Below are 25,484 nucleotides of genomic sequence, written 5' to 3'. Positions count from 1 at the left end.
CCTGAGCTGAAGGCAGATGCTTAACTGACTTAATTTTCTTTTTAATATAAATTCTATCCTCAAACCAGATACAAGATAAAAATTATTCTTAAACTTGTTTACCAAGAAATCTGCTTTCTCCTACACAAGCAATTTAAAAGGAATTAAAAAGCATGTGTCTGTAATCAGATGAAAAAAAATGAAAATTTATAGCATGTAATAAATATATAATATCAAAGACCATATTTAAAATGATCTTGATAATAAGTTTGTTTGGCTTAACTATGCTTCTTTACCATGCCACACAAGAAAATGTCAAGATGGATAAGGGAGTTTGCAAAATTATGTGTTACAGTGAAAAGAATTTGGAGTCAAAGGATAGGACCATGAGGATAATCACTGTGACCAATCACCTGAAACATTTTTATCTCTCAAAAGACCTATATGAAAAAATACTTATATGAATAAAAACATATTATTAGGAAAATAAATCTTACCCCTTGCTGTCCCTAGGAATTACCCTCCAGTTTGACTACCTAGGAAATAAATTTTATATTTCACCCTATTTCATCTATTGGGAGATATACAGTCTCTGCTAAGTCAGGATGTACCTTATAGTTGGTAGCGTCTTACAAAGCCATCAGGCAGGCTGCAGTTATGACCGCAGCTACCACCGCACATATGTGAACATCAAATGCCAGCATCAAGAGTTGCAGAATGGGCATCTGTGACTTGGAAGAAAGTCTTGCAGACAGGAGAGGGTTTTTTTTCCCCTTCTTTTTCAATTAGGAACCAAATGGTTGTGGAGAGGCAGTGAATCAGACATGTTTAGTAGCATTCTTTAAGCAAGAGTCAAAAGTAGGTTAACTCTATATAATTTCAAGGTCAGCTTAGAAGCCCAGCACCGATGACTCTTAGTTTTCTTATGGATTATTTTAAGAAATGCTGCATCATCAAACTCCTGATATAGAGGATGATCCCATGGATAAAAACAGACATCAAAGAGTCTGAGTCAAATGCTGAATGTAAAAAAGTTTTAGGAGTACCCAAACCAATTTATTTCACTTTAGCATTCCATTTTTTGCATACACTAGTATGATATATAATAAAATAATCTAATTAAATGTATAACAGCCCTCTCAATAGCTGCTAAAGAAACATTCTGATTGTGTCACGGTTTAACTTGTAGGAGTTTTTTCTCCTAATAGTTACTTATACTAATGGTGCCTCTTAAAATAATAGCATCTTAGATTCTGTGAAAGAAAGTATTCAAAAAAAAAAAAAAAGATAGTATTCAGTTTGAAGATTCAGTACTTTTGCCTCCTCCCATAAAATGGATAATGAACTTGAATGAGCTGAACCGTTTGCTATCTTTACTGCGTTCCTAAATGATTGCATATCATTTTAACTAAAGCTGCAGGTTGTTCTTTTCTTTTTCTTTTTTCTTTTCCAAGACTTTTAATAGCACCATATTTAACTCCCCAAAATATTTACTGGGAGGAGAAATACTAGTAGTTCACTTTCGCATGTATGGTTCCCTTGAAAGTGTCAGGCTGACTCTTGTTTCCTTTGCTAGGGGTGCAGGCTGCATCTTTATTGAAATGTTCGAGGGTCAACCTTTGTTTCCTGGGGTTTCCAACATCCTTGAACAGCTGGAGAAGATCTGGGAGGTAAGAATTCCTCTTAGGAAGAAGAAATACCTGCATTTCAAACTTTGAACCAAATTTGTTTTAGAGACCCTAAAGTCCATCTGGGTTGAGATTTTATGCCACATATTAAGGTTGTGGAAACTGATATTTGCCACAAGTATAAAAGCACCTTGGGAATGAAGGTGCGGTCAGGAAATCCCCTGTGGTCCTGGAGCAGCCCCTGAACCCACCTGCCCCCAGTTAGGATTTTCTCAGCCTCCCAGGGCAATTTCCACTGTCGCTACTTAAGCACATCCCCTGCCTTGCCACCCTCAGCTGTAATTCTTTTTTTTTTTAAGATTTTATTTATTTATTCATGAGAGACACAGAGAGAGAGAGAGAGAGAGGCAAAGACACAGGCAGAGGGGGAAGCAGGCTCCATGCAGGGAGCCTGATGTGGGACTCGATCCCAAGTCTCCAGGATCAAGCCCTGGGCCAAAGGCAGGCGCTAAACCACTGAGCCACCCAGGAACCCCTCTGTAATTCTATCATATATTTGGCCCTGGGTCCTTGTCCACTGAAGACACTAAATTTCCACAGAACTCTGATGAAACAAAGGCTTACCGTGTCAGTGTGAGAGAAGTACACCATGTATCCCGCTCTTCCTAAACCACATTCCTAGGGTGTGAAGGTGCTTTTGTATGTGCTTCCATTTCTTGACATTTATCCCTACCTCATTTGCACCACGATGTGCTTCATTCTTTCGTCTCTTGTAGCTTATATGCTATGTACCGTAGTCATCTGTATATTCTTCTTTTCTTGGTGATTTTTTTCCATTGTGGTAAAATATACATAAAATTTACAGTCTAACCATTTTTTAAAAGATTTTATTTATTTATTCATGAGAGACAGAGAGAGAGAGGCATGGCATAAACAGAGGGAGAAGCAGGCCCCCTTCAGGGAGCCCGATGTGGGACTCAATCACAGGACCCCGGGATCATGACTGGAGCCAAAGGCAGATGCTCAACCACTGAGCCACCCAGGTGTCCCACTGTCTAACCATTTTTAAGCATATGATACATTAAGTGCACTCACCTTGTTGTGCAACCATCACCACCATCCAGTTCCAAAACCTTTTCATCACCTGAAACAGAAGTCTGTGCCCATTAAGCATTAACTCACCATCCTCCTTCCTCTCAGCACCTAGTAAGCTCTCAATTGTCTCTATGAATTTGCCTATCCTGCGTATGTCCTGTCAGTGGAATCACATAGTATTTGTCCTCTGTGTCTGGCTTGTTTCACTTATATTTTAAAGGTTCATTCATGTTGTAGTGTGTGTCAAAGTGCTTTAAGCTATACTGTTGTTGTCCTGGGTCCTCTCTTTCAAGTTTTCGTCCTTCAAGCAGGCTTCTGGAGCATTCTTGCTAAAAGTGTATGATAAAGGGTTTCTTGAGAGATAGAGCCAGAGTGGGGGTTTTATGTGTAGGGGAGGAAATTTGTCTTCTCTGGAACTGCTTTACAATTTTGAGGCAGAGACAGAATTTTGTTATCTCAACTACAGTTCCAACTCTGAGGACAAAGTGAGAACAGTCACCACATTCTGCGGTGTGTTATCTTTTACACTACTACAGTTCAAGGAGGGTAGAAACTTCAACATTACAGACAGATCCTGAATTAGTGTTTCATTAAGCGTCTACACAGATGAAAATAGGAAAGCTATTTTGGGTTCCATGATATTTGACGTAGGAATTACCTCTTTGAAAGCAACCGGTCCATTCTACTCTCCCAGCCTTTAACCACAACTGTTCTTTACATTTATCCTGAGATCTCACTCTTAGGAATGAAGACATGATGAGAAATCCTGAATCTTTACCATCTTTCTAAAATGCCTGTGTGTGCATGTGTGTATGAGCGTGTGTGTGTGTTTTCATCTGAATAATTGTCACCTCTTTCTGATCATTTTTTTAGAAATCTAATTCTTGTAATAAGTGTTTTTAGCAAAGAATCCCAAATGCAGTTCTAAAATCAGAATAAAATAAACTGTGCAGACTTTAAATCCATTAATCAAAATGCCTTCAGTTTCCATTCCAACAAAGGGAGAAAACAGCCCTGTGCAGCCCACTATGATTTCAAACATAGCATTCACTAGCTGCCTTTTAAGAGCCTTCAGGGAGGGAGTAAGTCAACAATTTTTGGTTTTCAGTTTCCCAGACAGTCAAGTGGACATTTAGTAATTTTCTCAAGTGAAAACAAATTCAATAACTTTCAAATAGAAACTGAGCATCAAATTTCCACATAAAGGATATTGACTTTTTATTTAAATTTTTAAAATCTCAGGCTTAAAGTTTTTAGTATAATACTTAAAAATGTTTGGTTGGTATCCATTTTGTTGGCTTTAATTAAACATAATACAAAGTAACCAATAATTCTAGTAACTATCACCTTAGAGAAAATATGGATGTAGTTGCTAGTTATTTCCTTTGGTGCTTTTTCTTCATTGTCTCTGCTCTCTTTTCATTGTGCTTTGCCAGTCACCAGAAGACATATGGGTGCATGTGAATCACTTGTTTACATGCACATCTGTGCAAATACAGAAGATGGCAGGTTAAAAAAGAAGAATCAGCTTCCCATCCTCTGGGCCTCTCCCACAAAAGAAGAATTAGTCCAGTTGGTTTTTCAAAATGGATTCCAGGATTCTTCGTGTTCTCTCAGGCTCAGGGTGGTTGATAGAAAAAGCCTATAATCCTCTCAGTAGCTTTTCAGTTTGTTTAGGGAATGGATCAAAGAAAGATTTTCCTGGGTGGCATGATTTTTTTTATTGTATGAGAGAAAATAGCACTTCAGTATCTTTTGTTTAAGGAGATCTTAGCAGGCACTGCAAAATGTACCTCTCAGCCAGAGTCCTAGTCAGCAAGCTGGTAGATATTAAGATTCTAGATTCTTCATTGATTATTAATCATTGTTAGGCAATTGACTTCCTGCCATAACAATTGGGCTGGCAACTATATCCAGCATTTTGCAAATGGATTTATTAGATTCTTTCTATGAGAGATGCTTCTAAAAAGACCTATGTTGAGATATGCTTCTAAGAAGAGTTACATTGAATAGTGGTGTAGTGAAAGTTACTGGTATTTCCCTAATATTTCACAGGAACAATGTTATTCTAGCTCCCAGATATAACTGACATTTGGCTTTTATGGTTATAGCAAAAGAATGGTAAAATGATGCCTATAAAAGAACTCACAGTAAAAGCACTATCCCAGATCTGAAGTGTTTTGACTTTGTACTCCAAAAGACTTTTATTTTCATATTAATTACAAACTGGAGCTTCAATTTGGTAAACCAAAGCATAAGTGAGCTCTTTTTCAAGTGATGCTGTTACTTTTACAATCCACCAAAGCCAAATACCATATTCCAGACTGACAGGCCACCAAGAAAACAAGAGGAGATGAATTCTGTAGGAAGGACTAGAGTTAGGTTTGGGATCATTTTTAGCCAACATTCCACTGTCTAAAGGTCAGTAATCTGAATCCTTTTTAATTTGAGCACATTGGGGAACAGCTGAATGATCATGCTGAGGCATAATTCAGGCGATGTTCTTGTCTGTGTGTGTGTTTCATCCAATGTAAGGCAAAGGGAAGGTCACTCCTGTCTCTTTATATCCCCGACTCCGAGAATAGAATCCTGCTATACGGTGACCACACCATAAATATTTAGTGATGAGAATATGACTTTAAGCAAGGCTGTATGATCTACCTTAGAATAATAATTGAGGGGCAGCACAGTGGCTCAGGGCAGCCCAGGTGGCTCAGCGGTTTAGCACCGCCTTGAGTCTGGACCATAATCCTGGAGACCTGGGATTGAGTCCCACATTGGGCTCCCTGCATGGAGCCTGCTTCTCCCTCTGCCTCTCTCTCTCTCTCTCATAAATAAATAAAATCTTAAAAAATAATAATAATAATAATAAAATAATAATAATTGAGTTAGTGAAGACAGTCTCAGGACCTATATTTGGATGCTCCTGAGAAACACAACCAGCAGGATGTATAGAGATACACAAAAGGAGATATATTATGGGAATTGGCTCATGTGATAATGGAGGGTGAGATATGCTGTCCACAAGATGGAAAACCAGGAAAGCTGGTGGTATAATTCCCCAAAGGCCTGAAACCTAAGGGGATGCTGGTATAAGTCCCAGAGTCTGAAGGCCAGAGAACCAGAAGCTCCAATGTGTGAGGGCAGGAGAAGATGGATGTCCCAGCTCAAAAAGAGAGAGACAGAATTTGCCCTTCTTCCACCTTTTTGTCCGATACAGTCCCTCAATCAACTGGGTGATGCCCACCCACACTGGAAAGGGCATATCTCTTTACACAGTCTACTGATTCAAATACTAATCTCTTCCAGAAGTAGCCTCAAAGACACAACCCAAAATAATATTTTACTAGCTATCTGTGCATCGCTATGCCCAGTCAAGTTGGCACATAAAATTAATCATCACAGGATTTTAAGAATACATAACAGTTTGGCCCATGAAACTACAAATATGGGTGACACTAAAGTTTCTTTCCTGCGTGCGTCAGCTGGCAAAACGTGATGTATAAAATGAATTATTCCCTATTCCTCCCTGATCTGTTCTTCATGTCTCCTGCCTCATCTTTCTTTGTCTTTCTTTGGCTTCACATAGGTGTTGGGAGTCCCTACAGAGGATACCTGGCCTGGAGTTTCCAAGCTACCTAACTACAATCCAGGTAATATTGATTTGAGCTTCTGAATGCTCTGAAAATTAGCAACATGAAGGCATTTGCCACACAGAGTGCCCTCCTTTTATTGTTAACTCAACAGTGAAGATAAGTCTAGATGAATTTTTAGAATCATATATTCCCTGCTAATCCTTTTATGAAAAGAACTCTGAAATAGTAGTTGAGGTTAGTTAGATCAGTTCTTCAACTCTGTACAATACCAGTAGCAAGCTTAAGAATTTGGAATGACTATTATTGTGGATTCCACATCCATTTCCAAATATCCAATGGCTCAAAAGAATGTCTCATTGTTGAGCCCCATGACTATTATTGGCTTTGTTTGCTAGGTTATTGTACCTCATAAAATATAAAAAGAAAGCTAATGCAACAGAGGGGAAATAGAGGCTCATTAGGCCTCGCACAGGCCAGGTAAGATATCTCCATATTACAGAAGAGGTCATCCATTGTCTCCGGACCTAACACTTGGTCGTTCTCATCACCCATTTGGTCTTCCATGACTGGCTCCTGGGAATGGATTTGGAAGTGTTGGAGGTGGACTTGCCCATTGGGGAAGTCTTTGAGAAGTGGTCTCAAGGCCATGCCAGAGAGATCATATTACCCAGTAGTCACTTCAAGGATGTTGAGACAGAAGGAAGGAGACAAGAAATGAGCTACAGGATGAAGGGCTGTATCAGAGGCTGGGGAAGCAAGTGATGGCCATACCAAAGCTGGACTCTTGCTGGAAGGACTAAAGGGGAAGGAAATGTGTACAGATAAGGGCAAAATTGGGATAACTATGGCTCAAGTTAGATATTCTAGTCTTTATATTCTGATGCAGACCCATCACTAAATATGGAGTTTCCCCAAATTGTTGTCATTTCTAACTTTGGTATGAGATCATCTTAGAAGGGTCTCATGAGAGCAAGAAATTGTAGGGAGATTACAAAGGCAATTAAAGAGGATAACAAAAGACATAAGAGACCAAGGATATTTTTTCTTCTTTTCTCCAGCATATAATACTTTTGCTCAAATAGCTATACATAAGGATCAGACAACTTAAACCGACCAGGATTGTGAAAACCCTACAGCAAGCTAAAATCATTTCAGCTGCCTTATGAATGATCATATGCACTGCCAAACAGCCTTAGATTAACATTTACAAATAGTTTACCATTTCCAACTATTTTGCTAGAGTTTAGCACCTGAGAAAAATGCCACTCTGGCCACAAAAGGCTTGGAATAGTGCCTTTTCCTTGTGGCCTGAAACAGAGAGAAAAAAGAACAGGCTATTGTAGAGACCATGGTCCAGTCTGTCATAACTCTATCTCCAGTTACTGTGGTTTCTAGGAGAACCTGGTTCTATTTTCCCCACCTTGCCTATCTATACCTCTCCATACCCACTCTGCTCTCCAGGTGAAAATGGAACCCCTCAGCTTCCTACCATGGATACAAGCAGAAGTTTAGGGTCACGGGAAACAATTGGGGTGGTGTCAATACAAAGCTGCTCTGGTGAGCATTTGCTGTTCTTCCAGACTTCAAACATTTGGGTTTCAGGTCGGTTCAAGCAAATAAGCAGTGATCCTTAACAGAGAACGCCTCGGTGAGAACAGTAATGATAGAAACTTGTTCAAAATGTTTCCCTGCCAGATTCTGTACTAAATAAGATAACTGGGTCCCAATAAAACAGCGAGAAATATGTTGCATTTTTCATTTTGCTGTCATTTCAAAGTAATGTGCAATTTTTTATTTATGAAGAGAATTCTCTGGGCCCAACATCAATAGGGTTCATACTTTGCATTGTTTTTCTAGTAGGGATTTGATTTAATTCAAATAAGTCAAAAAATTTTGAACACCTACTATCTGCCAGGCACTATATTGTGTGTTGAGTTTGCACAGATGAATATGGTACATTCTTGGATCTCTGAGAACTTGGGTTTGTATTCATTTATCTGCACTCTTTCACCAGCTCTCCTTATGGAGGGGTGTGATCATTTGTGATCCTCAATTCCATGGGTTTGAGCAGCATGTAGCTGTGGACCAAGCTAAGCTTGTGAAAGGGAGTTGTAACCCTTCCTTAGCTACAAGGAAGATATCTAATTCTGTATTTGTAAATCTTAGAAGTCCAGCATATCTTCAGCATGGAGTCAGTACTACTGATAACTCAATCATAAGAACTATGTTTTAAAAGGGTCATCATCTGTGTTCCAGGACCATCCCCTATGACAACAAGAAGCCCTTTTAAGCCACCCCCATCACTGAGCTGCCATTGGTGCTTCCACCCACTTTAACTCCAGTGATTAAGAGAACAGAATAGGGGATGGGAGCCAGAAAAGTATCACAGAGGAGAACAGTAACACCATATTGGATGATATTTCCATTTCTTTCCTTTTCATTCTAGTAGGAAGATTCCCCAAACTTTGAATTCAGCCATATAATAATTTGAGAGAGCTGAGAGCTCAGAACTCAAAAAAAAAAAAAAAAAAAAAAAAAAAATCCAGTGTCCATCTATGCATACTCTATCCTTTCCCAGACCTCGTCTGGACTGTGTCTAGGAGAACAACACAGTTTCTGTCTGTGTAGGTTTAAAAAAATACCTGGTGGTGACCCCACCTGGATAGGTTTCTCTGGACAATTACCTGTTTTCTTGGGGTACTGATGAGCAAGGGTGGTAGGTTTTCTAGCCATCAATTTAGAATCTTGTGCCTGATTAAATCTGGGCAAGGGAAGAGAGATATGCAATTTTAGACACTAGGCTTCCTTTCTTTTTCTTTTTTCTTTTCTTTTCCTTTCTTTTCTTTTTCTTTCCTTCCTTCTTTCCTTCCTTCTTCCTTCCTTCCCTCCACCCCTCCCCATTTTAAGCAAGCTGGCTGAGAACTCTGTGTCCTCTACTTCAAAGGGCCAGTTGTCTTATTTTGATGTGGGCAGATTGAGAAGTAGGCTTTGAAAAGTAGGCTTTTTTTTTGTTTAATCTTTTCTCCTGGGATAGCTTTCAGAGCAATATATCCAAGTGTCAGTAAGGGGGTTCTGACGAGCACAGATTCCCAGACTCTCAGCAGGATCATTCTCTAACAGAAATATAAAAGTGAAATATTAAAAACCCTGGAACGTGAACTCCATCTGCAGAGTAGCCAGTGGCTTGCCTGCTTGCACCATGGGAAAAAAAGATCTTGAAAAAAGAGGGAGGAGAAAAAAAGCGCTTTGAGTAAGAGGTTTACAGGTTTAGTAGAGCATAGTAACATCCCCTCAAAGAAGTGGGTGTTGCTCTGTGACCCCCCAAAATGCTCTGCCTTTGACTCAGCCGCCAGAACACTCACCCTCCCCCGGCAAAACACCCCCTTTTCACATGCTAACTGAGGCGCCTGTGATTGGCTGAACAATAAACTGGTCACACTTGCTAAAGGCCTGCCATCTTTCACACAATTAGCCAAGACACATTAATCAAACTGGCGGTGAACTGGGGCTGTGCTGGCCTCCAGCGGGGGCGGGGTGGGGGGGTGCCGCGTGCGTTTTGGTCATCCTTAATAAGAGTCCATAGGAAGCAGTAATAAAGAGCAACATGCTGGAGGGAATTCTACTATCAGAAAGTCTTGGAAAGGTTAAAGCCCCAGTTGATGCCCTATCTGGGGTATACTAGGTTTATGGCAGAGAGGATCCCAGCAACTTCGAGCAAACTGGGTATTGGTCTTGGCTACAATCTGCTCATACAAGACAGTAGTGTGGATTTAAAGAGTGGACCCCCACAGACAATTTTACAAAGTTCCCTGGTCCTCTTAGCTTCCCTTCCTGCCCCCACCCCCCCAAAAGTCACTCAAGAGTCCCTCCCCTTTTGAGCCTCAAGGGCTTCAAATCCAACTAAACCGATAGGAATAGAGCCTCTATAAGAAGTAGAGAACCACTTAGAATCAATTAAGAGAAAGTATTAAATGGCAGGGTGTTGGTCCTAAACTAAGTATTTGGAGGACATAAAAAAAAAAAAGTTAATTTTGAAAGAGAGAAAAAAATAAGCTAACGTTTGTACTTTCAGTGGCAATACTTTCCTTCTTTTCTTTTCTAAATTCCCTTTAAATAGATTTTTTCCAATGGCAATATAGAGCTAATAAGATCATACCTTAGGGACCAGTTTGCTACAGAATCATGTAAGGCTTTTAGGAGAACCAACTAAATATTTAGACGTTTCTCAGTGAAAGTAAACGGAGTCCTTACTCCTCTGGAGGTTGTCCAGTCACCATCTCATTAGATGCAAAGATCCTGTGATAAAGAAAAACTTTTTTTTGTGCCCACATGATTGCAGCCCAGTTGTGGTTTTTAATGTGTCATTGATTGTTTCATCCAACTCCTTTTGCTCCAATGAAAGGGTCTGTCGTGGCTCTGTTTGCTTCCTTAAACACGGGTTTTGAAAGCGCTCATGCTGTGTGAGCTCAAATCCTAGTATTAATGTACTGCTGGGTTCATTTCACTACACTCAAAAGCGCTGAGTTTAAATCCCTCTCAATTCCATTTGAGGCACCAGAAGACTTTATCCTTCTCCACTAATGGTTCCAAGTTTACATCTAGATACTGGGGGTCAAGGACAGGAGAGGATTTAGAAATAACAGTGCATGACATTAGTCAATGCATTTGCCAAATTGGCAATTAGTTCCTGATGTGCGTGCAAAGCATTTTATTCCTGTCTCTTTGATGCTTGTTCCCATTGAGAAGGGAATAGAGTCCACAGAGGCCTTCAAACTTTTAAAGAAATATCTGCTGAAAATCATGCCTGATTTGTGACATGAGCTCAGCTGCAGGGAAGCATCCGGGATTATCCTGGTTCTTTCAGCCCCAGGAAAAAACCCTGCACATGGAAAGATTTTCCACTGGAGGAACTTAGTGGAAATCAAAAGGCAGGAAAGCAGTACTAAAAGCCCTGCAGGGACCCGGAATCAGATGACTATAAACCATATAGTCAAATGGATCCTGCGGACACCCAGTTATCCTCAGGACGCCTGCTTTTTCAACTTTTGACCACCAGGTGGAAGCAAGAAATAACAGGCCTGGAATACAGACCGCAGACAGCATTACATTGCAGCAATCTAACCTTACCCTTGGAATGTTTTATTTTGACCTGAAATCCGGTGTGAGAGCTTCACTTCATCTGACACCACTATGGGACAGGTGAGGATTGCAATCTAAAATGATCCTTGTCCCTATTGGGATGACAAAGAGCTACGACGCCTTGGGCTCAAGGGGTTCTGAGCAAGTCTTTGTGTGTTTGCTGTGAACACAATGTAAGATCTGCATCAACATCCACTTTGTCACATGAGCTGTTAGCCGAGGGAGTTACTCGGGACTGAACTCGGGGAAGCTACTGATAAAAGAGGTTTTAATTATGGACAACAACTCCTCACAAATAGCGAGTCTGAGCTCCACCTTGTACTACCTGGGGCACTTGAGGAGGTTCCCTAATCTGCAAAATGGGAGCAATCCTATCATTTTAAAAGCATTCCCGTGCACCAGGCACAGAACACACATAATTGCTACTTCTTATAACCGCCTGCCAGGGTCCATGCTGCGGAGAGTAGCTCGGTTTTATTCATGAGAAAGCAGGTTTTCTCCCAGGTTGGCCCAGAGGTATTTCCTAGCTTGGAGAGGAGTCCGTCCACGTCCAAACCTTGTTCTCTTTCCATTGGCCATATTGCATCCCTCTGTCTCATTTTGCAGGGTGGTTCTGGGAAATAAACGAAATTAGTGAACCTTATCTGCCATGGTTCCTAACTTCCAATGGGTGCACAAAGTAAGTTAGTTCCCATCCTAGTTTCACCCAGGGTGGAAGTTCATTCAGCGGTTCAGTGACTTGTCAGGGTTCAGACTCAATGCAAGTGTATGAGAATTGAAGGTATGCTTGTTTTTTTTTTGTTTTGTTTTGTTTTTTTTAAGATTGATTTATTTTATTTGGGGGGAGGGAGAGTAGGGGGAGGGTAGAGAATCTTCAAACAGACTCTTCGCTGATCAAGGAGCTCCATCTCACCACCCATGAGATCATGACCTGAGCCAGAATCAGCCGGTCACTTAACTGACTCAGCCACCCAGGTGCCCCATGAAGTTATGCCTGTTTTTAAAGTTTAGCTCCCTTAAAATTCTTGACTTCCCTCTAGATGTTAGGCACACCTCCCCGTGCCAGAACTGACTTCTGTGTTAGCTTGCTTAGGCCTAAACCTTGCCTGAATTCACACTCCCTAAGAGCTGACCCTCAGTTTTCAAATTTCTAGCTAAGTCAGTGTGAGCACCTGTGAAGGCTGTCTCTTCTGGTGAAGGCTCCATTCTGCAACCCCCCATCCGCCACTTAAAATGCTGCTTGAAGCCTGCCCACTGTGCCATGGGCTCTTCCAGCAGAAGCCTTAGTGTCTCCATGATACATAATGGGTGGCTACTAAATCACAGAAGGCATCAATGCTATCTTTGTTAATCTCACCCCAAGCTTGGTATGGTAGAGAGTGCTAAAGATTTCTACAGAGCAAACTTGACCACTTCTAGGGTTTTAGTATTTTATACATGCCCTCTAATTGGCACATAGTAAGTCAATAAATATTTGTTAAATGAAATCAGTGACCAGGAGTTAGAAAACATGCAATTCTACTTCCAATCACACCCTCTAGGACTCTGATAATCCTCGTTCTGCCCACTTGGCCAAGAAAGCACACACAAGTTATTATTCAATTTTGGGGTAATAATAACTACCGTTTATTGAGCACTATCTCTGAGTTAGGCACTTTACATGCATTATTTTACTTTGACTCACAACAGCCCTGTAGGATGGGGGCAATGTTATCATCCCTACTTTACAGATGAGATTACTAAGGCTCAGGAAGGGATGTGTCTCACCTAGGGTCACCTAGCCAGGAAGGGGGTGCTCCAGAATATCTAGACCTATTGGATAGCAAAGTGGTCCTCACAGCTGAATCCCACCTTATTTTCCAGCTACCAAAGGGCACAGATGGTGATATGATAATGAAACATGCCCTAGACTGGAAATCAGTTAATAACACTTTTCAAGTTCATTTCCAAATGATTATGTCCTTCTAAGTGGACTTGGTTTTAGAGTCTGTGAGTTTGATGACATGTTTTTGGAATGTAATGTGAGTAGAGTCCCCATCCTGGGACTCCAGCAGCCCTGGCTTGCTATAGCTAATGTGCGAACCCTGATTGGGCTCATTACCATTGCACTTCTGCAAGGCTGCAGAAAGCTCCTGGGGAGTTACTATTAACATCTTTATTAACCCGTCCCCCAAATCAGTCAGTGAAATCCATTTAGATACACAGCCTACTTTGATCTTCATTAATAGTTTCTTCTAGTTTCTACATTTATTTTTAGTTTTCTCATCTTTAATTTATTTGGTGGCAATTATTAGTTTTTAGTGATGAGGACTAGATCATCCTAAAATAGTTAAGATTAGGAAAAATTACAAATGAGTGAAAGCAGGTAAAAAAAAATTTTTTAGGGCACCTCATGTCTAAGTGGGTTAAACATCTGACTCTTGATTTCTGCTCAGGTCATGATCTCAGGGTTGTGGGATCTAGTTCCACCTCAGGCTCCATGCGCTCAAGCAGAGTCTACTTGAGATTCTCTCTCCCCCTGCTGACTCGCTCTGTCTCTCTCTTCTTCAAATAAACAAAATCTTTAAAAAAAACTATTTTTTTAAAGTAAAATCCTGCTAGATTTCTTTCCAGTTCAAGAAAAGGGGCATTAAGATCCTAAATATCATGGAAATGGCTCAACCTGGAAGCTCCTTCCCCACCTTCATGGTCAGTGCCTGGTTCTACCAACCTCTGTAAGGCATAGAGCAAGACACACAAGTAGACTCTCTTGAGGTACTTTTACATTTTAAGGATAAAGCTTAGTGAATTTATTTCACTCTTATTTTTTATCCAAGCATCAATTTTTCATTCATTTAACAAATATTTATGAATGATAGGTGTAAGGAACTAGGAGATTAAAAAATAAAGAAGACATTGATACCTGCCTTCAAAGAATACAGTCTAGAGGGGAAAAATACAAATAATACAATTTGGAAAGTATTATTATAGCAGCATCCCTTAGGGACCTCTGGGAACCCTAGGAAAAAAAGCCCCCTTAGTTTGTCTGGGGAGTTTAGGGACTGTTTGAAAGAAACAGAGCTGGGTCTCAAAGATGACTAAGTGGGCTTTCTCCAGGTAAACAAGAAGGCCAAGACATTCCAGACAAAGGAACTTGACACAAAGAAACAGGAAAGGGGGTTTATTTGGTATTATACCAAGCAGGTAAATTGCTCAAGGAAGCTAGAATGTTAGCTCTGTGGTGGTACATTGCTGGAGATTAACCTGGAAGGGTAGATGGGGACCAGATTGGGAAGTGCTTTGTAATCATCCTAAGGATTTGGACTTTGACCAATAAGCAAAGAGAAGGTACTGGATAATTTTTAACAGGGAAGTGATATGGCAGGACTTAAATTTAAAAATTGCTTAGGGGGCAGCCCCGGTGGCTTAGCGGTTTAGTGCCGCCTTTAGCCCAGGGCATGATCCTAGAGACCCGGGATCGAGTCCCATGTGGGGCTCCCTGCATGGAGCCTGCTTCTCCCTCTGGCTGTGTCTCTGCCTCTCTCTCTCTAGCTGTGTCTCTATGAATAAATAAATAAAATTTTAAATAAATAAATAAATAAATAAATAAATAAATAAATAAATAAATAAATTAAATAAAAATTGCTTAGGACACTATATGTAGAATTGAATTGGTGGTATAACTGAACCCAAGTCTGTCTGCCCGATGCACAGCAAAGTCAATCACTAAAACATAGGGTGTGCAACAAGGAGATCAGAAGCAATGTGGCAATGCTTTAGATTCTAGGAGACAAATATTAAGTCTCAACTAGAGCAGTGGCAATGGAGAAGGAATGGAGGGGACAGATCTAACAAGCATCTATCTAGGTGGTAGAGTCAAGGGGAGGTTATAACTAATGGGATTCGAGTTGTGAGGGAGAAATCGATCTCCAGTGGGTGAATGAGAGGCCCCATCACTGGCACAGAACAGAAAGGGGGAAGAAACAGATTTGTGGAGAAAGTAATGAGTATAAGATCAGAACATTTTGAGATTACGTATCTAGAGGACCACCAAATGGAGATATCTAAAAAGCAATCAGAAATACAAGCCTATGATTATAAGAGTCCAGTGTAAAAATACAAAATTGGAAGTAATCCATTTAAAGTGGTTTTTGAAGCCTCAGTATGAATTCAGTTACCCAACAGAGAGTGTGAAGAGAAAGAAGGCTATGATAGAACCCTGAGGCACCAGGACTGAAGAGTCAGGCAGAGGGAAAGGGGTCTTTGGAGGCTGAGAAGAAGAGCCAGAGGAGCTGGAGAAGACCAGGAGATGATAATAATCAGAATACCATGAAAATCACATGGTCATAAGCTCAGTGGGCGACATGTCTGTATTCCCAGGGCTGAGCACATGTGGCAGCCCTTAAACATTTGTGGAGACTACAGGGAAGTGGTAAATATTGTCAACTGATATATCATCAAACACCATCCACACCAAACAGCATGATCAAGCTATAGCTCAGGATGCCTGGCTGGTTCAGTCCACAGAGCGTAAGACTGTTGATCTTGGGGTTGTAAGTTCAAGCCCCACGTTGGATGTAGAGATTATTTCATAAAATCTTGAAAGAAAAAAGAGAGAAAGAAAAGAAAGAAAAGAAAAAAGAAAAAAGCTATAGGTCTAACATCATTTATAGGGGTGGACAGATGTCCAGAATCTGCAGAAAGTTTATATGCAGGGTTAGAAAAGTGATAAGCTACAAATATGAGTTGGAATGCCAGGTTCAAATGCCAAGGAGCACACTTCATGAGAGCACCAGCTTTCAGCATCCTAATGACCATGGCCAAAAAGAATCTAAAGCCTGGTAAAGCACCAGAAGAACCAAGTTTAGACTCCTTGAGCCAAAGACCAAGGAAGTAAGTGGCTGTGAGGGCATGAGTGTGGTTAAGGCAGAGGTAGGAGAAGAGCTACAGATTTTTGCAATGCAGTTTTAAAGTTACAGCTTGAGATAGTGAAATAAGGCTAACAACATTATCAACTATTTAAATATATGGTATCTCAAGAATGCATTGTACTTGGGAAATTCCAGAGGTGTAGTTCAGTAGGCCACATTATAAGATAACCTTAGGGTGATTGTGGTAAGACTATAGAAACCAGAAAATGTTTTACCTTGAGCTAAGACTCAAGACGGTTCTGGTGATGTTTTATCAATCAACCAGCAATTCTCTGTTGACATGGATCTGTTGTAAATGAGCTTTCTTATTTCACAAGTGAAATAAGCTTTATTTCACAAGACTTATGAAAAAATGCGTTATTTTATCATGGTAGCAACGCTTCTGCCCTCATTTTAATTTTATTCCATTTAGTTCAGACATTAATATGTTCAGCTTTTCAAGTTTCCTTTTGTAAAATACTTCACTATTCCTATCTCAAATTCTAAGTGAATTTAAATGAGAACTTTTTTAAAAAAAAAATGCAGAAGAAGGAGATGGAGAAAAATTTGGTCTATTGATTTACCATCATTTTTGGAAAGAGAAGGGAAAGAAATAAGCTACCCGTAGCCCTATTGCTTTAGAGGCTACTGAAGCCAGAGAAACAAAGACCTCTTGAAATGGTGCGGTGTAAAATGCCTATCTGTGGATCATTCCCTCATTGATTGCTTGCAGCTTAACTACTGGCAAAAATCGATGGGAGAGAGCCAAGGTCATCCGGCGTCAGGTTATGGGCAGGAGAGTGGGATGGCAGGCCACAAACAAGCACTGGGCTTTGGCTCTGCTTCAGAACAGCAACCTGACCATACCCTGGACACATCAGTCCCTCCAGCTCAGTTAATGTAGTTACAAAACAGATGGGGGAAGAGAGGTACAATCTGGCAAGACGTGGTACCTCAAGTTCAATATAATTACGTTGCCTCCTGGGACAACGCTTACAGATCACCCTTTAATGGAAGAAAATATGAAGGCTTCTCATGCTTCGTCTTTCACCTCCTTGAAAAACAGAAGTACGCATCAAACACTATGTTCTGCAATTTTTTAGATACGTTGATTAATTGAATTTTCACAACTAGCCTGATTGAGGCAATGAGCCTCAGAGAAGTGTGTGGAAGTCGCTGATGAGTGGTTGACCCTGCCCCCTCCCTGCTAGACCAGCACCTTCTGTCTCATTTAGCGCCACCCCCAGAAACATCTGGAGATTATTAAGAACAACGATAACAACACAATGACAGGCCAATGCTGGGCTGTCCCCAGGTTCACCGAATCAGACTCTGCGGGGTGGAGCCAGGGCTTCCTTTAGGTTCAGAACTCTCCCAGGTGATGCTAATCCGCAGCTTGGCCTGGGAACCACTGTGTTAGACCACGCTGCCTCTCCAAGATGAGAGGCGAAAACAAGAAGAAAAAGGAATAAGACTAACATTTATTGAGCCCCTACTAGATGCCAAGTGCTTCACTTCATCTAATCTTCCCAAGTAACTGGAAAAGTATTCCCATTTTACAGATCTGGAAACTTCTGAGTTAACCAGAGACCCCAAATCTCAGAGCTCACAGGCAGCAGGAGAGAGATGTGAACCTGGGCCTGCGTTTGTGTTAGTGCAGCACACAGCTAGGAAGCACACCTCCCACCCACACCGAAGACTCAAGAAATCAGGTGGCCTTATAAGAACCAGAGCTCGGACCTCATTAGAACTTCAGTGCAATGACACTGCAAGTTACTGAAGGAGAACAAAGAGGCAGGAACACCTGAGAGGAGAGAGGAAACCACGGTACACATCAGACCAGAGACGAAGCAGAAAGACAAGAGGCAAAGGGTGTAGAAATACTAACCTTACCCTTACTATTCTGATTCTCACAACAACCCCAAGAGAGCAGGAGCTATGCTCCTCTCCCTTCTGTAGATGGAGGAGATGTGCTTGGTCCTGTGAGGTCAAGCCACACCCCCAGGTTACACAGCAGGTAAGCTCCTCGGTGGGCACTCAAAACCCAGCTCCAGGGTCCTAACCACTCGGGCTTCTAGTTGCCTGCCACCACTCAAAGGAAGGACGAGAATAGGATTTATTCTGTTTCATGCGCAGAGGGAGGCACTTTACATTCATTATCTCACAGATCTATGCACTCAGTGAATCACTTTGTCCTTGAGGGGCTAATATGACCTCCAGCTTGGGTTGAGGAAACAGGCTGGCCATGGTTCAACTACCTTGCATAAGAGCTCCTGGATGCCACAGCAGCAGTTGCAAACCCGAGGTTCAGTGTTCGAGCCCTGACTCAGCCAATTCCATATCCGTGTGCCACGAGAACAAAGCTAAAGTTGGAAATCCTTTTAAAATATTAAAGTCGGATGATGGGCATTAAAGACGGCACATGATGGGATGAGCAGTGGGTATTATACTCTATGTTGACAAACTGAATTTCAATTTAAAAACTAAAATACTAAAGGCTCCCCAAACACAGTGCATAGGGCTCTAGGAGGGGAAAAACAAAACGTGGGAGAGCATTGAAATGGATTTCCTTATGTTGATTGGAAATTGGGTTTATGACTAAGGGGAAACATTTTAATTTTGCTTGGCCGGGGAGGAACCCTATTTTGGCAGCAGAAAGTGGTTTGGAAATAGACATTCTAAACAAATACCAGATATTCTTATCTATCTTTACTGATTCTTTGAATTTAGGTACAATTATCTAGAGAGTTCAGCCGTATAGACAAGCTGTATAGACAAGAGCTTCCCTTTGTGTCCACGTGGGACTTTAAACTGCCAGCAGAGTGATTCTCATTTGATTACACCTGACCTTGAAAACTCCACTGAAATCACTTTCTTTGATCACTCCTTTCACTCTACAAGTGTTAGCACTATAAATTCTATTTTTAATTGAACCTTCGAAGTTACAAAAAAAATGTTTTTTTTTTTTAACAGAACAATGTGGTCTTTTTATTTAAAAAAAATAAATTTAGGAAAATAAGCATAAAAGTAAAGGGGTAAGCCCCAGAACCATTATCACTATCAGACAGCCTTCCAGGTCTTTTAATGCATATACAGACATGAATATACCAGTATTATCAAAATCACTTTCTTTCCCAACTGTGATTAAATTCTCTGTTGGATAAACAGGATTGGTGTATTCCATTCCTGTAGGAGCTAAAGAAGAGATCTTTTAAAAACAAAACACATTTCCGGCCCAAGAAAAGCATAAAGCAGAAACATCATTTTAAATGAGAGTTGAAATACTTTTTTCTGGAGCAGGAAATAGAGGGATCTGATAAGGAGCATCAGCTTATAGCCCTGCAGCTCCTCTTATCGCTCTTACATAGAGAAGCATTCACTTAGTACTTCTTGAATGAATGAGAAATTGTCCCTTTTTATGGTGGTTTTATTTAGGGTTAAATAGTGTCAATACCAAGAATAATAGAAACACATGTGTTCACATGTAAACGTTGCAAAGAATGCTCCAAAAAAATGACAAATCTTATCATCATCCACTTTGGATTATTCAAGACAGAATTCACTTCCATTTTTACTGCAAGTGAAATATAAAATTAGTACCATTACTTTTTACCATGCTTGAGCCTTTGAGACAGCCCCATCGCTCATCATGTGACTTTTCATGCATGTTGTGTGCACCCATGTGTGCTTTGTTCTCTCAAATTGTGGGCTCTGCAAGGATGGGGAGGTTTCTGTTGATTTCTTTTGAATTCTCCCCACCACTTGGTACATGTTCTGCACACAGTAGATGTTAAATAAATATTTATTGACTTTAGTGAATATTGTGACTGTATTTGTTTGCTAGGGCTGCCATAACAAAGTACTACAAACTGAGTGGCTTAAGTGACAGAAATCTGTTTTCTCACAGTGCTGGAGGCTAGATCTAAAATTGAGGTGTTGGGGTGCCTGGGTGACTCAGTAGGTTAACGTCTGTGCTCTGCTCAGGTCATGACCCCAGGGTCCTGGGATGAAGCCCCAAGTCAGGCTCCCTGTTTAGCAGGAAACCTGCTTCTCCTGCTCCCCCTGCTTGTGCTGTCAATAAATAAATCTTAAAAAGATATAAAAATAAATAAAATTGAGGTGTTGGCAGGATTGTTCCCTTCTTCCTTTAGGGCCCTAAGGGAAGCATCTGTTCCAGGCCTCGCTCCTTGGCTCGCAGATGACTGTCTTTTCCTTGGGTCCTTTTACGTCATTTTCTCTTAAACGTGTCTGTCTCTATGTCCAAATTTCCCTTTCTTGAGGACACCAGTCATATTGGATTAGGGCCCACTCCATTGACCCCATCTTAACTAATTATAACTGCAATGATCTATTTCCATATAAGGTCAAATTCTGAGATACTTGGGGTTAGGACCTTGATGTATTCATTTTAGGGGACACAATTCAACCCATAATAGTGTCCTTCCACAGAATCACAAAAATTCAAGAGTGACACCTTAAATATTGTTCACTCGGCCTAAATGATGCCTGAACTCTCCTTGCCCAAGCCAAGAAGAACACGTAGAATTTTAATATTTTGGCAATAGGGCTTTAGGGTTGTTTTTGGTTTTTAATGTGTCTGTGTATGTATGCTTTCCAGAATGGTTCCCATTGCCCAAGCCACGAAGCCTTCAGAATGTCTGGAACAGGTAAGCACCACCTTGGAAAGCTGCTCTTTCAACAGGGCCAACGTCCCCTGGACCTTGGTCCACTGAATGCACAGCCCCTGAACACCTCAATCTCTGGGGGCCGTAAGGCCCAGGAAGAAGCCTCTGGGAGAGCCAGCCACCTGTGAGTCTGTTAGTTTTTCTCTATGAACCATTTTACTTTCAGTGAGTTTGGTCATTAAAATTGTTTTGTGCCCCCTCAACCATGCCCGAGGCCCTGAGAATGAGGGAGTGTTGGCCTGCAAGAAAACCTAGTGGGTTTATTATTCTCCAACACAGAGAAACCAAATAACATCATTGAGTGGCTATTGGAGGGGGGGGGCCAACTTGATTCATGGAGGTCATGCTTTCCCAGGCCCTCTCCACGCAGTCCCGGCCCAGACCAGGGCAGACTTTTATTACCAGCTTTCAACAAATCCCTAGTTTCTTTTACAAAGTAAAACAGATAATAGAGACATTCCCGGAATAGTTAGCTAACTAAGCCGTGCCAGGCAACCTCGAGGCGAAGAAGAACTCAGTGTTTTCGGACAATGACCAATTACAATAACCAGTATTATTTGATCTGAGAGTAATTAGCCGAGGCTCTGTTCTTTTTGCTTCAGTGAGGAGGCAAAAAGGGCAGTGAGGAAACCATCAGAGACAGGGGAAGCAGCTCAAATGTCAAAGAAAAACACGCTTTGCTCTCGCAGGTGGGGAGAGGGGAAGAGATCCCAACTGAACATCTGAACGCTGTTCTTCCCTGAAAATGTGCTAGGGTTTACCCCAACCAAATTTCGTTTGGTATTTTTCATGCTTACTGTCCATGGGCTTTAAAAAGCCTCCATGTAGAGTGAATACCAGAGGTCAGAAACAGAGTGGTGGGCTACCAAGGATCCCTTGTTGGGAGGGACAGGCCTCCTTGGGAGGGGAGAATCTCTACTCTTCCTGGCAAGCTCACGGGTCACCTGAACACCCCCCCTTGTTTTGGAGACAGGTTCCAGGGAACCGCTGTTTATCATTTCACATTCAAGATGTGCAAACTTTCTCTTGCCAGCACAGTCGGCTCCCCCACCGCCCCCCCTCCCCAGAGATATTTGGATTTTTAGTACTGCCCTAAGGCTTTCTTCCATTTCACTATTGGCTTCCAAAACAAATGGTAACTCCAAACCTGCAAACCATCTTAATACCCTTTGTGGCTGCCTTGGCCCTGTTGCACAGTTGAAGAAAGTGCCAGAGCCTCCTGCTATCACCATACCAGTCCTTCCTTCTAGGCTGAGCAGGATTTGGATTCACTGAATAGCCCTCTGACTTTTCTGATCACACACGAGACCCATCACCTCTGCCCATTGCCTCACCCCAGCTATCCCTTTGCCTTAGCTCAGACTTGGCACTTCTCTTTGCTCACATCTTCAAATCAAGGAGTAATGTCTAGAGATGTGCTGCCTGACACAGTAACCACTAGCTACGTGTGGCTATTTAAAATAATTAAAATTTAAATTTAAATATAGTTCAATTGCACTAGTCACATTTCCAGGGCCCAAGAGCCACATGTGAGTAGTGGCTAACGTATTGGAGGGGGCAGGACTAGAATATTTTCATCATCATACAAAGGTCTGTTGGATGACACAGATATGGATTATCACACGAGAAAATTCTTGGCTCTGATCTGAGGACTTTGTCATTGAGCTAACACTAGGTGGAATGTTCACTGTGTATTATTTCATTTATTCCTCACAAACCGAAGCCCCAGTTCCAAGAAGTGGAAACTGAAGCTCTAAGAAGTGAAGTAACTTGGCCCCATCACCAGGCTACGTAAGGTGGAACCCAGATTTATCGGGTACACAGGTTTCTGTGACTTTGTCAGCTGAATTGGGTTGCAAGTGTGATGGGTAAAGAGGAGCTGTGGTATCGGTGGCTTTTCTTCAAGTTTTCTACAAGTGACAGGACGGTGCATGGGCCATAAGTACACCTTGAGGGCATAGCCTGGGGTTTGATGGTGACCCAACTGACATGGGCCTAGTAAGTACACATTCACTTGTTAGACTGATTAGAAAATTATAGACGGCTTCTTTGATGTTGTTGCTTCCAAGTATAAGACGTATTTCTTACTGTGGGTGCCTGCTTTCCTGTGTCCTAAACTGGCAGCATTAAAAAAGTACTCCCTCTCCTGGAACAACAACAAAAAGGTCATTATTGAAAAAAAAAAAAACCAATGATATTTTAGAATAATGCCTGCAGCTTAGTTAATAGTGTTGTGCCAATATTAATTGCTCAGCTTTGATCATTTGACTATGGTTGTGTAGAATGCTAACATTAGGGGAAGCTGGTAAACATAACTCTGTGTACTATTCCTGCAATTCTTCTGTAAGCTCAAAATTACTTCAAAATAAAAACAAATTGAAGAATTGAAAAAAAAAACCAAAACAGTGCCCGTTCTATCCCTGCCCTTTTTCCTCTTTCTATGGATCTAAGGGAAAACAGCCAAGAGCCCAGGGAACTCATGGCCAGCGTTGCACTGCAAACAGATAAGACTCTTCCAAGAGTAAATGACAAGAATGGCAGTGGAGATTTTTATACTCAGAGCCGGGCTGTGCTGAGAAATCAAGGTTATTGCCTTAGGCCCCGGAGAACCACCAGATTTATTTATTTATTTTTTATTTTTTTTGAAGATTTTATTTATTTGAGAGAGAGAGAGCGCGCACACGCACAAGCAGGGGGAGCTACAGAGGGAATAGGAAAAGCAGACTCTCTGCTGAGCAGGGAGCCTGACATGGGGCTTGATTCCAAGACCCCAGGATCACGACCCAAGCCAAAGGCAGATGCCTAACTGACTGAGCCACCCAGGTGCCCCAAACCACCAGATTTTAGATGGGTCATATGAAGGCCAGTGGATGGAATGTCACATAACCACAAAGTCTGATTTTCATTTTTTCTTATTGTTTGTGTTTCTATTCTGGACTTCTAAAATTAAATGTGGATGTCCTCACACCCAGGACTTCCTGTTAGGATTGATTTACAATTTTGTTTCTTTTTGCAACTTTTATAAGCCACGAGGTCTATGGCAATTCAGGCCGGCTGGAATGAATTTGTTTTCTGTGCACACAGAAACAGGAACTTTCCCAGACTACTGCTGGAAATGGAAACTGGTACAACGAGCTAGTATTATTAATCTAAAACCTGAATGTGTTGTATGTCCCTCAACCTGGGGATTTCAATTCTCATAATTTACACTAAAGAAATCATTGCACAGATACACAAAGATTCCTCATTGAGGATGTCAGTCACAGCATTAATTAATGGTAGCTTCTCACACCCGAACAAAAAGGAAACAACTTTGATAAAGGTCTGGCTTTGAAAATTATGGTATGCTCACATAACAGAATGCTAGGCAGCTACTAAAATTATATCCAAGAAGGTTGTTCAAAGTCCTGGGAAGATGATCAAGATAGTCAAGTGGAAAGAGTAGGTTATTTCAGCATATAGAGTATGATCTCATTTTTTTTTCAGTAAAACAAAAGATATATCCACTTAAAGGACTAAAGAAGAAAAACTGAACAACAAAGCAATAGTGATTATCTTTGAGTGAAGGGGGTTATCTCAGAGTGATGAGATAGAAAAAAACAGAGAAGGAAAATTAAAACTAAGTGTTCTTATTTTAAAAGATTTTATTTATATATTTGAGAGAGAGAGAGAGATACAAAGCACAAGCAGGGCGAACAGCAGCGGGAGAGGGGGAAGCAGATTCCCTGCTGAGCAGGGAGCCCAATGAGGGCTTCATCCCAGGACCCCAGAATCATGACCTGAGCTGAAGGCAGATGCTTAACCAACTGAGCCACTCAGGTGCCCCAGGATCTTTTCTAAGCATTCTACAATAAATATGTATTATGTTGGCAATGGAACACTTCTTGCTTCTAGAAATGTTACTAGAAGGAGGGGATCATCAGAGGATTTTTTTGTCTTTATTAACAGACTCTCATTAATTGGGTGGGTAGGTTCTCCTAACTGCAAGATATTCCTGTCACGTTTGGTATTTAACATCACAAGCCTAACACATAATATTTCTTTGGGGTTTTTTTTTTCAGATTTTTATTAAATTCTAGTTAGTTAACATATAGTATAATATTGGTTTCAGGAGAATTCAATGGTTCATCACTTACACACAGCACCCAGTGCTCATCATTACAAGAGCTCTCCTTAACACTCATCCCCCATTTAGCCCATCCCCCACCTCCCTCCCTGCATCAATCCTTGGTTTACTCTCTACCATTAAGAGTCTCTTATGGTTTCTCTTTTTTCGGTTTTGTTTCCCTCTACCACATGGTGTTTGTTAACATTTAGCTGATGTGGAAAGGTGCTGGAGGGCATATTAACATTCGTTAATGTCACTTTTCATGCCAACTTTCATTTCTAAGGTAGTGATTATAACCAGTAAAGGATTGTTCTAGCAAGAGTTAGAGAAGGTGGCAAATTGTAGAAATGTGATGATAAAAGCAG

General features: G+C 41.1%; 1 protein-coding gene across 3 annotated transcripts in view; it reads left to right on the top strand.

Moving 5' to 3' along the window:
- The window catches only part of CDK15 (cyclin dependent kinase 15), an 82,683-nt gene that overhangs the window by 38,874 nt on the left and 18,325 nt on the right, over nt 1–25,484 (top strand). For all 3 annotated transcript variants that reach the window (XM_077884992.1, XM_077884993.1, XM_077884995.1), the window contains exons 9-11: nt 1,556–1,649; nt 6,292–6,355; nt 20,945–20,993. In XM_077884992.1, coding sequence (XP_077741118.1) covers nt 1,556–1,649; nt 6,292–6,355; nt 20,945–20,993 — 207 coding nt within the window. The remainder of the gene's footprint in view (nt 1–1,555; nt 1,650–6,291; nt 6,356–20,944; nt 20,994–25,484) is intronic.

The sequence above is a fragment of the Canis aureus genome, chromosome 36 (genome assembly GCF_053574225.1).
Source record: "Canis aureus isolate CA01 chromosome 36, VMU_Caureus_v.1.0, whole genome shotgun sequence".
In the NCBI taxonomy this organism is placed as follows: domain Eukaryota; kingdom Metazoa; phylum Chordata; class Mammalia; order Carnivora; family Canidae; genus Canis; species Canis aureus.
The sequence above is the reverse complement of the archived record's forward strand: the minus strand, read 5'-3'. Positions and strand labels throughout refer to the sequence as shown.